Source organism: Perca fluviatilis, chromosome 6 (assembly GCF_010015445.1).
Source record: "Perca fluviatilis chromosome 6, GENO_Pfluv_1.0, whole genome shotgun sequence".
Classification (NCBI taxonomy): Eukaryota; Metazoa; Chordata; class Actinopteri; order Perciformes; family Percidae; genus Perca; species Perca fluviatilis.
Window position 1 is genome coordinate 30,554,514 of NC_053117.1, and position 13,087 is coordinate 30,567,600.

Here is a 13,087-nt window from a genome sequence, read left to right on the forward strand (position 1 = left end):
AGTTGCAGTAGGGTCACACATTCTGACAACTTATAGCCAATGTACTGGTCCATTAAATATTTAGTTCCTTCTTTTCTTAACAGTACAATATGATTATGTTTAGGTAGGTTATTACAAATGTAACTTAATTGTGCATGCAGTCACAAAGAAATACAAGTTTAGAAACATTTCAGAGAACATGTACCTTAATATATTTTATTTCCTTTCAGATAAACATGTGTTACTATGGCTGAGGTGGAATATGGTCACCAGCAGTTTACTTTTTCTCCTTAGGAAGCAATAACAAATCGCGAATAATCATACAGCTTGCATCCGTGGACGTAATGTATTCATGTTTACTCCGTTTGCGCAGACGCTCTTCTTCGCCCTCCATTATCTAACACGCACGGGCAGACGATGTGCAACAGCGCCCTCTGCGGTCACAGTTCCTGATGGGTCACAGCTTTCGGTGCAATGTAGCGGTACAGCTAACATATACCCCTGACTGCAGACCCGCAGACCTCAATGTGGGCGGAGAATTAATTAACAGCTAGTGGTTAGCTAGCTGTTACCTAAACTAACGTTAGCTTGCCTGTGGAGGCCTTTTATATATGTCAATGGTGGAGGCTAACCGCTACAATGTTTGAGAGTGGGCGGGGTTAAACGTTTAACTCCGCCCACATTGAGGTCTGCGGGTCTGACTCTGCAGTCAGGGGCTTCTCACAGCTAACAACGTCTGCAACCGGGTTACGAGTCTAAAAATGCCCGTAGATTTGAGCCAGTGGACCGGGCCTCTTGCCCTGCCGGAGGTCGAGGAGAAGCCTGCGCAGCCTCTGACCGTTAAATACGACTCTGTGGAAATCGACGAGCTTGGCAAAGTGCTCACGCCAACACAGGTTAGCTAGTCAGCTAACTAATGTTGATTAGCCAAGCTAACAACTCAGCTAACTTAGCGTAGTTTCTGTGTTAGCTTAAAATGTATTTATTTTAACAAGCGCTGCTTTGTTATTGATTATCTGGGGTATACGTGCAATTTAGTGTCCAAAATTCCCTATGGAAGATTGATTCTACGTGCAGTTTAGTGTCCCAAATTCCCCATACAATGTCCTTAATTATGAGCCTTAGCCTTGTTAAGCCTAAACCTAAACATGGTTAGGTTTAGGTGTAACAGGTGTTTAGGTTAGGGTTAGGGCTAGGGCCATAGATATAGAACAGATTAGAATTGTTCTATATCTATGGCTAGGGCAAACTGTCTCAAATAAGACCCTCATCATTTGGGACACTCAGTTTTTGGGAAATTCTAAACTGCACTTATACCATTATCTGTTTGCAAATAGTGAATTATTGTTACATAATGCCTCCACAGATCGTGAATATCGTCCCCAATGGGCGTCAGAGCTGCTAAAGCTCAGGCATCCAAGGGTTAAATTAACGCTGACGCACCACTTCTTATCACCCTCACCCGTGTTCACCTGCAGGTGCAGAATCGACCCACCTGCGTGGAGTGGGAAGGATGTGACTCCAGTAAGTTGTACACTTTGGCCCTGACCGACCCTGACGCTCCCAGCAGGAAAAACCCGAAATTCAGGTGAGAAGGCAGAACGGTTGCAACATTGCAGTCCAAATACCGTAATTAATGTGTTGTGCACTTAAAATTCATAAAATGGTTTAAATACTGGCCCCTAGTGGACCCATGGCGGGATTAAATTGTCAAGTGGCTCTGGGGCATCTCACGTTTGCCCCTATTTACTCCACATCCCACCCACTTTCTGTGCATCGTGCGTACACTGTTGCTGTGACTTGTCAAGCACACAGTAGACTATATATAGATGCTTAGTTATATTTTGCCTGGAGCTCCAAACCAAAGTTCTAGAGTACTACCTGGGCCCTGTTTCCTTTTGTGTCTAAGACATTTCTTAAGAAATATTCACCATGTAAATGCATAATCCACAAGTCTTGGATTTAATTGTAAATACATTTTTCTTTTTGCCCTTCACGCAAGGGAGTGGCACCACTTTCTGGTTGTCAATATGAAAGGTAATGATGTGTCGTCTGGCTGCGTCTTATCGGACTACGTGGGCTCTGGTCCTCCCAAGGGCACAGGTAAGAGAATGAGCATAGGAAAAGCACTATTAAAAGGATAGAGGGTTTTCAGTTTAAACCTTATTTTTTTTTCTTTTGACCAATACCCGATTGGATGGATTTCTGTCCATGTTTTGCAAAATGTCGCTTATTTCGGTTGAAGTTCAAGACCCATAATGTTTCTCTACACACAATGAGTAATAGTGCATGTAATCCTGGAGTCTGCAGGTTGTCAGAAATGTAAAAAAAAAAAAAACCTCCATAAAAATGACAAACAGTGCCTAGAACTGTCTTTTTGTTATTTTGATAATACTGGTCTGTTGTGAGAATACACATTGCTTATGTCAAGATGAAATGATGGGCTGTTGTGTATTTATGTAAGATATGTAGGCTAGGCTTAACTACCAGTTTGCAGTTTTGCACGTCTGCAGCCTTTGCCACAGTTAATCTTAAACAGTATCTGTAGTCTGGCATAAATAAATAATTTACGGTTTTAAGAGGTTGTTTTCCAGCAGCACTCTAACACAAACCTTTAAGAAACTTCTGTCTTTGTCCCCCTCAGGTCTCCACAGGTATGTGTGGTTGGTGTATGAGCAGCCAGGCAGCCTGTCCTGCACTGAGACCGTCCTAACTAACCGCTCTGGAGACGGCCGCGGCACATTCAAGATCCAGAGTTTCAGGCAGAAATACAACCTGGGAGCCCCGGTGGCGGGAACCTGCTACCAGGCCGAGTGGGACGACTACGTCCCCAAACTCTACGAGCAGCTGGCCGGAAAATAAATGGAAAGACTTGACTCGAGCGTTCAGCACTAGGAATTCCCACAGAGGCTGGTGGTCTATAGGAAATTCCCATTCGTGAAAGAAGCAAAAACCCCAACAGAAACAAAGCATTTTTCTTTTTGTACGTGTGCCACTGAATAGTTTAGTTTATTGAAACTGAATATTTTTTTTTTCCCCCTGTTGCCTACCTGTGACAAAAATAACTGCTCCTCTCAATGACGTCACCTGCACTCATCTGCAATAAATCTAGTAAACACTGAAATAGTTGCATTTTCTATTGAAATGTTTTCTGATCCTGCAGTGGCTGTTTAATGTTTGGAGACCCATTTGGCCAACTTGGATCCTCCATAACATCTTAGTATTAAGCATTAGTATTAAGTATCATAATAAATAATCCTAAATGTGAGGAATGATCTGAGAAATTTTTTCCATGGATATCTAAATAAATAGAACCATTGAATTTTTGGAGGCTGGTAACATTTGGCACCTCAGGAGCAGTTTGCAGAAAGTACAATAAAGTACATTATTTACTGTAAAAGGTGTCAGCAGGTACAGTAACATTTGGACTGGAGGAACTAGGCTTTAAATTTGAGGTGAGATATGGAACTGATTTATTTACAATTGTTTTATTATATATTTTTTAATTATACTACTATAGATTGTCATATTATAACTAGTACTTAAACCTCTGCACAGTAAATACGAAATGTCGAATACTTGACCAATCATGTTTTCAGCTCAAAGGTCAGACATCGGAGCCCTTCAGCAGCCACGTGCGCTGTCAAAATGTTCTGAAGACACTGAAATCAAGGCTTAAACTAAGTCCTGGTTTGTTAATCGGACATATATAACACGCCCTTAGTTTGTGTGATGAGCACTTTATTTACAAATATAATTAAAAGCTCTGACAGATTCATGCTTTCTTTTAACCTGGAAAAAAAATTAAAGTGCATGCAATAATAAAGCATCATACTGGTCTGGTTTATAAGAAAATACACAGCTTGGGAGTTGTGTAAAGCAAAAAAAAAAAAAATAATCAGATGAAAATCACATTGATACATGACTGAACCTCAAATACTATCTGAGGAGGGGGGAGGGAAAAAAAGCGCCTTTAAAAATTCTTTTTTTGATTTGAGTGACAGTTAAAATACAATACGAAAATAAGTAAAAGCTCTCCATAAATCCTTCTATACACAAAGTAGAAGTCCCCCGCCCCCCCCCATGAAGCCCTTTGTGCTAGCTGGGAGTTGGAGTTCATGTGTCACGTGTATTATTCACATTGGCTGCCAGTGCAGAGAAATCAGTACGATACACATGTAGAGTACCATGATTCACCCTCCCCTCAGGAATCAAATTCATCCGTCAAATGAATTCTAATCGTACCTGTGTGTACATGATAATTGTGTCTCAAAGTATCAAATTTGTCATAAAAATGTCCTGATGAATAAATACCAAAAAGTGTTGAAAGATGCAGCGCAGACTAACGGCTGCAGAAGGCTCGGCTGTTTGGATTCATCCCCTTGTGAGAATTTTTTTGCACCAAAAAAAAAAAACAACCCAAAACTGACCAAAAAAATGAATCACCTCTTAAAAAAAAAAAAAAAATACATGGTTGTGGAGCGATTTCGCTTATCCAACTGCCCTCATTTTTCTCTCCCTCCTTCTCTCGTCTTCCACTTTTAGTCACAACAAAAGTGTCATCATTGCTCATTGCACAAGAAACAAGAAACACCGTGACTACGTTATCATTATTCTTACCAAAAAAACATGACAACTACAGGAAGTTTTCCAGCATTATTTTTTTGTCATCTTGTGACACCATGAGAGGCAAGGAGGGGGAGGAAGTTTAGAAGGGTTTAGGGGGAGGGGAGGGGCACTAAAACCTGCCATCAACTCTGTCTGACCGGCCCAGAAAACACACTGGAGCTGATTCTGGAGCAGCTTTTCTTTCTTTTCTTTTTTTGCGTCTGTGTGTTTGTGTGAGGACGTCAGCAGCGGTGCAACACCTGCACTGTCAGGTAAAAGGAGAGGAGGGGTGTACTGAGGCAGACGGACGCCCGGGGACTACGAGAGACGGTGGCAGCAGCCCCTCATCTGTAGTCGTCCTTAGGGAGGTCCAGGGTGCCCAGGTTGCCGAAGCCCAGCCGCATGCTCTCCATGTCGAAGCTGTCGATCTCGCGCTCCTGGCGCTCCAGCAGGTGCTTGATACGGTCGGTTCGCTCCTTCTGAATGGAAACCAGCTCCTCTTCAATCTGCAGGAAAACCGAGAATATTCGGGGTTAGTACAGTCTGTAGTAGTCGTTCAGTTGGAATTACCATGATGGATTTGGTAGTTTTGGTTTTAATTGATACAAAAGGTTTTAGTTTGGTTTATATTAATGCGGGTTGAGACGTGTTGTTCTTCGGATAAAAAAGTGAAGCAGCTTTTGGGCATCGTCTGTCCAATATTCTTTCTCTTTTGACCCTGCACAAACCGTTATGGATGTAATGTAAACTCCTTTATAACCTTGTCATAAAAGATGTAGGCACAACATCAACACAAAATATACAATCCAAATGCAAAAGTATGGAATACTAAATTGCTTTATAAAAAGGTTATAATGTTAAAATTCTTCCAAGACAAATGTGCAAAAACAAATTCATTCTCAAATAAAAAAGGCAGCACGGTATTATAAACTTAATTACAATATTCTTCCTCACAGTTCTAATAGCAGACAATTTGACTTTTGATTGTGAGAAAAGAACAGGTGGAACATAGAACATTCATTTTGGCTGTGCTCCATGTGCAGTAAGTGTCCCAGTACGACATGTCGGTGAATATAAATGGAAACGGATGTTTTCAAGTCAAATCATCTCCTGTGAGAAAAGTCTGCTGCGCACTTCTGCACGGGGCGAGTGAAGAAACGGGTGAAAGATCAAATAAACTGCAGCTACAATATAAACCAAAGAACTATCAACTTTTATGAATGCACAACCCAGCCGATAGATGAGTGGAGAAATGTTATAACATAACTTAATCCAAGATCAAGAATATAATAGAATAATTTTTACAATGTTACAATTTTAAGAAATGGAGCTGGTCAAAGCCCTGCACTCTCACACAGGTGTTTACACGTATTCTGGCCCATCAGTTGGCATTTGTTATTTGGGATGTCTGATAAAAAATAAATAAATGTGGGACATAATTTTTGTTTCTCCGACCAAATACTTCTACTAATAAAAATGTTGAAAGTTGAAGTTGTCGTGCCACAACAGGTACAACAATAAAGGGAGATGCCAATCAAGCTTAGTCTGTACACGCCTACACAGTGCTGAGTTAGAACACTTTTATCTGCATATCATGGGTGTGTATGGACTTTTAAAAAGAGGCAGACACAAGTAAGAGAAAAGCCATACAGTGTGATGTAATTCACTGCACCACAGTACAAACTGCAGCGTTAAAATGTACAATAGTTAAAGCAACACTTCTGACACAGTCACACTGTAACCTTCACAAATGCTGGCTTTATTGCAGGGCCAGTGTGTTGGCTTTCATGATACTGCAGAGTTGTTCACAATGGTTTTTTTTTGTCCACCCTCTGTAGCTATTTTTAATTCTTTTGATGTGGCATCCTATGTTATTTGTCACTGGATGCAGACTCCCATGTGCATTGTTTTATACTGGGAAGGTGGTAGTGTGTTATCATTGTCATGTTGCGTCTGCTTGATCTTTCGGTGGAACGCCGACATTAACTCAGCACTCTACACATCCACAGGTGCAAACAAAGCACTGCATGGCGCAATACGGCAATCTGGCCAACTACTGAGCATGCACAGAAAACTCCAGACTCTGACCATGAACCGAACCGGAGGACAATAGTGCCTCGAAAACCATGACATCATCCCAGTCCCAGAGTGCAGAGCTGAATGCAGCCAGGAGATGGCGACAGACCACCGCAGTGGTCCACTGGGCCCAGCAGAACTGGATCAGGGCGGCATTTCAAATGTGTCTCTTCCTTTGTTGTCGGAGTGCTGTCTACTAGACTGTGGCGATGACGTCGGTCACTTTGGAAGGAGGTGTTCTCGGCCGTTCTAATCTTATCACACGTCGTTTGGTATACATGGCAGCTGGCCTGAATAGTCACATCAAAGATGCGTCTCAATCAGGAGTGTCATGCAACCAAATCGGGGGACAGATTGATAAAACTGTGTCAAATGTATGTGAAGAATTTATAACAAGTTTGAAAGCTCGTTGCCAGCTTGTGACACAGCTTCAAATGTCATCATTTACATTACTTCATAACTGGTTGCTACAAAATAAAGGCATGGAAATGTCACAAGTGTAGGTATATTTAAAGAAGCATGTGCATAAGAAATTTAGACTGGACACATACAACAAGCTATTAGGAACAAATAAGTGAAACTGTATTAAATGTGTCTTATTACAAACAGAGGATGACAAAAATGTCATAATAAGCGCACCATACTGTCGTGTAGAGATTAACCACCATTAGGAGTGTGTGGGAGAGAAATGGTTGTCGGCTCCCTGTAGGAAGGCATGCCACTGTCATCACCACGTGTGGTGAGGGGAAATCTGAGAGAGTGTCTGTGTGAACTCATGAATGTCTGTCTGGGTCGTCTTTCATGCCCGCACTACCTGCTGAGTTGGATGCAAATGTGTATTTTGGACCTTTCCACGGAAGCATGGAGGCGGAGGTTGGACTGTTTATATTACCTGCCGTTTGTGTTTGGTCCACACACTTGCATGTTTCAGATCTATAAAAGGTTTCTTTACTTCCTGTATGTGATGTACTGTAATCCTGTTGGAGCAGGATGTTGCTAGTCTGGCTATCACCAGACCAAGCTCAATCTTTTAAGATTGAACATTAGTCTGGGGAGTCTGTTCTGTATTTTCTACTGCACAAGAGGCGTGATCAACGGGCATAGTTCAAATGACTCTGTACGCAATTGGATAGTCCTTCAACCAATCAGACCAACGATCCGGGTGACGTAGCAGCAACAGCGGGCAGCACCAACGGGTTGCTGCGCTTCGGTGGCCGCCATGTTGAATCTAAACAAAAAGCTGCTTGCCGTCGCTTCTCTATCGTCATCGCGTTAAACCCGCCAATAGCGAGCCAGGTGGATAAGCCAGTTTGTGATTGGTCCCCGCAGATTTGTAACGGAAGCAGGATAGATAAAGGTTTCCAGCCTGAGCTGCAGGGCAAAATCAAATCGCCAGGCAGATCGGGCTGGGTTTACCCAGTCTAGGACGTTGCAGGACAGAATACGAATAAGGGTTATTCTAAACTGTAAACGATGCAGTTTATGTTTTGAGGTTTTGTTTATGTCTTCTTGTGCAGGATGGGGTTAGTGACAATTTTCCCAGTTTTTTTATTGGGTCTTATTGGGAGTTTTAAGTAATCCATGACCCCAAGGTTTCATTACACTTACCCCAAAGGCATAAATCTTTCTAGGGGTTTTTAAATGACCACACTCAAAGTGTGGCAAAAAGCCTGCTGTCACAGAGAGGGAGGAGACACAATGAATCGCACAATTAGGGATGACGGCACACACTTTCTGACAGTCTCTGCTCCAAGGCATTCATGGTGCTGCATTTGGTTGTACACACAAATACTTGAGAGCTTACTTTCTCTCTGCACGCCTGGCCAATCGCTGGGTGAAGTTGGTGTGCTTGACAGATTTTCGGTTTCAGAAAGTAACATTCGGTCGTTGCTTTTGAGACAATTTGACAAGTACTTTGTTTGAAGCCTATGAGGACTTTATTTGCGTGCAGACCAGTAAGAAATGCACCAACCTTTGAATTACCGTGGCCCTCTAATTGACTCAGCAATATCATGCATTTTTAAAATGGACAAGTTAGCTAACTATTTAAATATACATCTTAAAACACTATTAGTCATTGGCCTTAAATTGTGTCTAACCTAATATCTGTATTTCTTTTCTTTTGAAGTCTTGGGTTGCTTCCTGTCTCTCTCTGTAGCAGTTGTTGTCTTCTAAATTGTCTTGAATTTGTGATTTTTATTTTCACACATTTTCTTTCTTCCTTTCTTTTGTTCAGTTTTTTTTCTCTGTGTTGAAAAAGCACTTTGGATGAACTGTTGTTGAGTTTAAAGTTAAAAGTAACAAAAATTCAACTAGGTGGGTGGAAGGATTGGATGGGTCTTGAAACTCAACTGGTGGGGGTCTGAAACACCAGGTTTAGGCAAGAACATCAGTGTTTTTACACCTGAGAGGGAATAATATATCTTAATTCTCTCCAATTTTATGAAATCATCTAGCCATGTCAATAAAGGAGTTTTAGTTTTTTGTATTTTTAAGGAGTGTGCCATGAAATATTTAGGGAATTCATTCCTTCTCTTGTGGACCGTGAGAAACACTTCACCTCCATTGTGTTTCGTTTAGGTTGTCTGTATTAATCACCTGAAGAAAAACTGAACTATGTCCTACAGAGCAGTAAAATGGTAAAAAGAATGGTGTGGCTCCTTTAAAATGACGAGTGTTTCATTCCCCACACCTTTTGTTCCAGGTGAGCCCGGCGCAGCGACACCTTCTGCTCCAGCTTCTGCTGCTCGCGCTCGTGCTGCGCCTCGGTCTGCATCTTGATCTTGCTCTGGTAGGCATTGAGCAGCTCCATCTCCTGCTGCAGCTGCTGCCTCAGGGCCTGGCACTCGGCTTCCTGGGCCTCGTCCAGACGCAGCTGACACAGCCGACCATGGACCGCAACAAGGGAGAGGGAGGTACAAAGATAGAGAGAGAGAGAGAGAGAAAGAGAGAGAGAGGGGTGGGTAGATTGAGGGGGAGGGTGGGGGTACATTCATAAGACACCCAGAAAGAGAGAGAGAGGAGAAAGAGGGAATAGAGACAGAAAGAAGGGGAGGGGTCGGAAGGGCAACAGGGACAGACACAACATGAAAAGACAGTGGAAAGGGAGGGGAGGAGGAAGGGTTAGGAAATGTCAAAAAGACATGAAGAGAGATTACAAATGAAGGTGAGATAGTAAGGGGAAGGAAGAAGAGAAAGATATAAGACCGATATGAGATGAGGACAAACAAGGAGGAGAAAAATGTAAAAATCATGAGCAACAAGTGGAGAGAAAGGCCTCCTAATCTCCTTCAAAAGGCCTACTGTACATATCTCATCTTCAAAATATGCCCAAATCAGTGTCCAGAAATAAATGATAACGTGAACGCCTCTCCACTCACCGCCTGCGAGGCCATCATCTCGTTGATGCTCTGCTCATATTGCTCCGCCAGGATGGCCAGCTTGCGTGTCTGCTCATCCTTTAGGGCCTTGAGCACCGTCTTGTGCTCGGCCTTGGGCGTAACTTCCATCTGGTGGTGGCGCAGGGCCTTGTACTGCTTGGTCTGCACCTTACATGTGTCCTGGAACTGCTTCTTGATCTGCAGCTCCAAAGCCTGGCGGAGAGGACAGAGACGGACAGACAGAAAAACCATGAGAAGAGGATGTAGACAGTAACATTTAAAAGAGCATTACATTTCTTTTAAAGTTTTGCTGCTGTGGCCGCCCGGATAGCTCAGTTGGTAGAGCTGGCACCCATATATAGAGGTTTACTCCTCGAACCAGCGGGCCCAGGTTCGACTCCGACCTGCGGCCCTTTGCTGTATGTCATTACCCCTTTCATGTTTTCAGCTGGCCTGTCAAAATAAAAGCCTAAAATGCCCAATGTTGTTGTTAACTTAACATCTTTAGTCATGCACAATTCTGCTGCTTAAGGTTACAGGTAAAAAAAAAAAAAAAGAGCAGAGTTCTGGTTTCTGTTATCCTCAAAAGCAAATCAAACTGATGATGAATGATTTAGAGATGATACATACATACATCCAAGTTAATTTGTTACATCCACGTTGCATCACTGTTTTATCAAAATCATACTAAGAAATAAAAGACATTGCTTATGGCTTGCGCCATCTGAGAGGAGGATCCGATTTGTGTTTTCAAAGACACTAATTCACTAACTAATTCTAAAAATGAACCTAAGCATTTAAAACAGGTTGATGTAATTTAACATCAGTCCTGCATTTTAAGCACCTTATGACAATAACCACCACATCTGTAAAATCCTCGACAGAAAACATGATTGTCTCTGTGTTGACTCACTTTGAGGTTCTTGGGCTGCTGCCGGAGCTCCAGCACATGCTTGCGGTGGAGTTCACGCTCACGCCGGTTGTTGTACTCGATCTGGTTCTCCAGTTCTGTCTGGTGCTGCAGGCGGATCAGGTCCATCCGCAGCTTCTGCAGGGTCTTCAGCTGCCTGTACTCCAGTTCCTGCATGGACTCGTCGTGGCGGATCAGCATGGCGTGCTCCATCTCTTTCTGGGTCTTCTTCTTGTTCAGCTCCTAAGGAGGACCGGGAGGAAAGATGGAGGAAGAGAGAGAAAGGAGGGGGAAAGAGGTATGGATGACTTGCAGTAGGTGCTATTGATTTAATATTGTTTGTTCAACTTGTTTTTAACGTGTCATTCACATTTTCACATGTAAAAATCAATTTTCTTTTTTTTTTGTTTAAGGGTTAGAACATTGGCTGCCATTAACAACATTTGAAAAATCAATAAATATCAACCCATTAAAGCAACACTAAAGCATTTTCCCGCTTCGGTCCCCGTACAGGTAGGAAGCGGAATTGTCCATTACGACAGCGGTAATGGACAATTCCGCGGGAAAAGTGCTTTAGTGTTGCTTTAAATCATTCCCGTTGGGTGGTGATGGCGCAGTGGATATGACACATGCCTTTTGGTGTGGGAGACCCGGGTTCGATTCCCACTGCGCTACATCAACCAATGTGTCCCTGAGCAAGACACCTAACCCCTAGTTGCTCCAGAGCCGTGCGACCGCTGACATATATGGCAATGGTAATGTAATTTAAACACTTCCTTTTTCTATTAACCAAAGCATAAAAAACTATCCTCTAAAATGTGACTCAGATTTTTGTGTATTTTCCCACAGAACGCTTTTGGACCTTCTTAGACTTCCTCCAGCTTTTCAGATTGTGAAATTGTTGACTTGCTTTACTCTGTTATAATCTTCTTATAGTTAATAGGAAGCACATTACAGATCTAAAGAACAATGGGTGTAATTATTATTATATTATGTAACAACACCGCTGAGAATAATATGTTGGTGTCACATTGGGCCTGTTGAGACTAACATCACGCAACAGCAAATAAACAGGGTTTACTTCAATGGTTTGGTGAACTGAAGTTGTACATTTAACAATTAAATGAACAACCAAGTCCATTTATAATTTATGCATGTAGTCATTTTTATGATGTATGTCCTCCGCACCTCTCGGATCTGTTCCTGCTCCAAGTCGTGCTTCTTAATCATGACTTTGCGCTTGAAGGCGCGGCAGTTCCTGTCGTAGAAAACTCTCTGCTGGGACAGGAGATGGGCCTCCTCCTCGGCCTGGGAATGCTGCATGTTCTCCTTGTGCTTGGACAGACGCTCCTGCTTCTCCTTTTTGGGTGTGCTATGGTCCTCGTTCATCTCCTGACAAGGGGTGAGAGTTTCAAAGCAGAGGAATTGAGGAATTATGAGATTGTTTTGACAAGTACAGTCAGAGTTGGTACTAGGCCGTAGCCAATTACTGGTTAATTTGAGCTGTGATTGGTAGGTTCATCTGACATTTTGGCTGGATATTCTATCTGTTATTTTTGTCAATGCGGATATCAATTTAATTGGTAAAATAGACAACGGCTGGTAAGTTTGGGACTCGGGTGAGGAATAATTTACTTTGAGATATTAAAACCAGTGGATATGTGAAAAGCAAATATAGTCTACGCAAGCAGAAAATGTTCAAACTATGTATTACATGTGGCCGGGTTGGATCAGCGGGTAGAGCAGGCACACCTATACTTTGAGGTTTATGCCTCAATGCAGAGGTCCAGGGTTCCAATCCGACCTGTGACGATTTCCTGCATGTCTTCCCCCTCTCTCTCCCCTTTCTCACCTAGCTGTCCTGTCAATTAAAGGCGGAAAAGCCCAAACATAATCTTTAAAAAAATCCCCCAAAAAACTATGTATTACATATGCATGTTTTGAATGCGAAAATAAAGAAAGCCTCTATAAATACTGCCTAAATAAAGAATAGAGTTCACGATGTCAAGTGTTTGTAGTGAGGGCATACAGCAAACTCCAACTGACGTTGTGTCTTAAACTACAGATGACTTTTATAGCCAGAGGAGGGTTGAAAAAAATAAAATCTATCCCTCCTCAGTATGGGTTGTCTTTC

General features: G+C 42.4%; 2 protein-coding genes across 6 annotated transcripts in view; one reads left to right on the forward strand and one right to left on the reverse strand.

The window, feature by feature from the left end:
• Nucleotides 1–499: 499 nt before the first annotated feature.
• On the forward strand, nucleotides 500–3,301 carry pebp1 (phosphatidylethanolamine binding protein 1). The gene is made up of 4 exons (XM_039802559.1): nucleotides 500–875; nucleotides 1,458–1,567; nucleotides 1,982–2,082; nucleotides 2,624–3,301. The coding sequence occupies exons 1-4, from the start codon at nucleotides 741–743 to the stop codon at nucleotides 2,839–2,841; spliced, it is 564 nt and encodes a 187-aa protein (XP_039658493.1). The 5' UTR covers nucleotides 500–740; the 3' UTR covers nucleotides 2,842–3,301.
• Nucleotides 3,302–3,699: 398 nt separating this feature from the next.
• The window catches only part of taok3a (TAO kinase 3a), an 85,843-nt gene continuing 76,455 nt past the window's right edge, over nucleotides 3,700–13,087 (reverse strand). For all 5 annotated transcript variants that reach the window (XM_039802553.1, XM_039802555.1, XM_039802557.1 and 2 more), the window contains 5 exons: nucleotides 12,142–12,345; nucleotides 10,957–11,196; nucleotides 10,044–10,256; nucleotides 9,356–9,538; nucleotides 3,700–5,093 (listed from right to left, as the gene is read on the reverse strand). In XM_039802553.1, the coding sequence (XP_039658487.1) occupies nucleotides 4,932–5,093; nucleotides 9,356–9,538; nucleotides 10,044–10,256; nucleotides 10,957–11,196; nucleotides 12,142–12,345 (1,002 nt within the window). In that variant the 3' untranslated portion in view covers nucleotides 3,700–4,931. The remainder of the gene's footprint in view (nucleotides 5,094–9,355; nucleotides 9,539–10,043; nucleotides 10,257–10,956; nucleotides 11,197–12,141; nucleotides 12,346–13,087) is intronic.

Coding starts and splice junctions, on each gene's coding strand:
- pebp1 (XM_039802559.1), top strand. CDS start 741: ATGCCCGTAGATTTGAGCCAGTGGACCGGGCCTCTTGCCCTGCCGGAG. Junction 876..1,457: donor AAGTGCTCACGCCAACACAG/GTTAGCTAGTCA, acceptor GTTCACCTGCAG/GTGCAGAATCGACCCACCTG. Junction 2,083..2,623: donor TGGTCCTCCCAAGGGCACAG/GTAAGAGAATGA, acceptor TGTCCCCCTCAG/GTCTCCACAGGTATGTGTGG.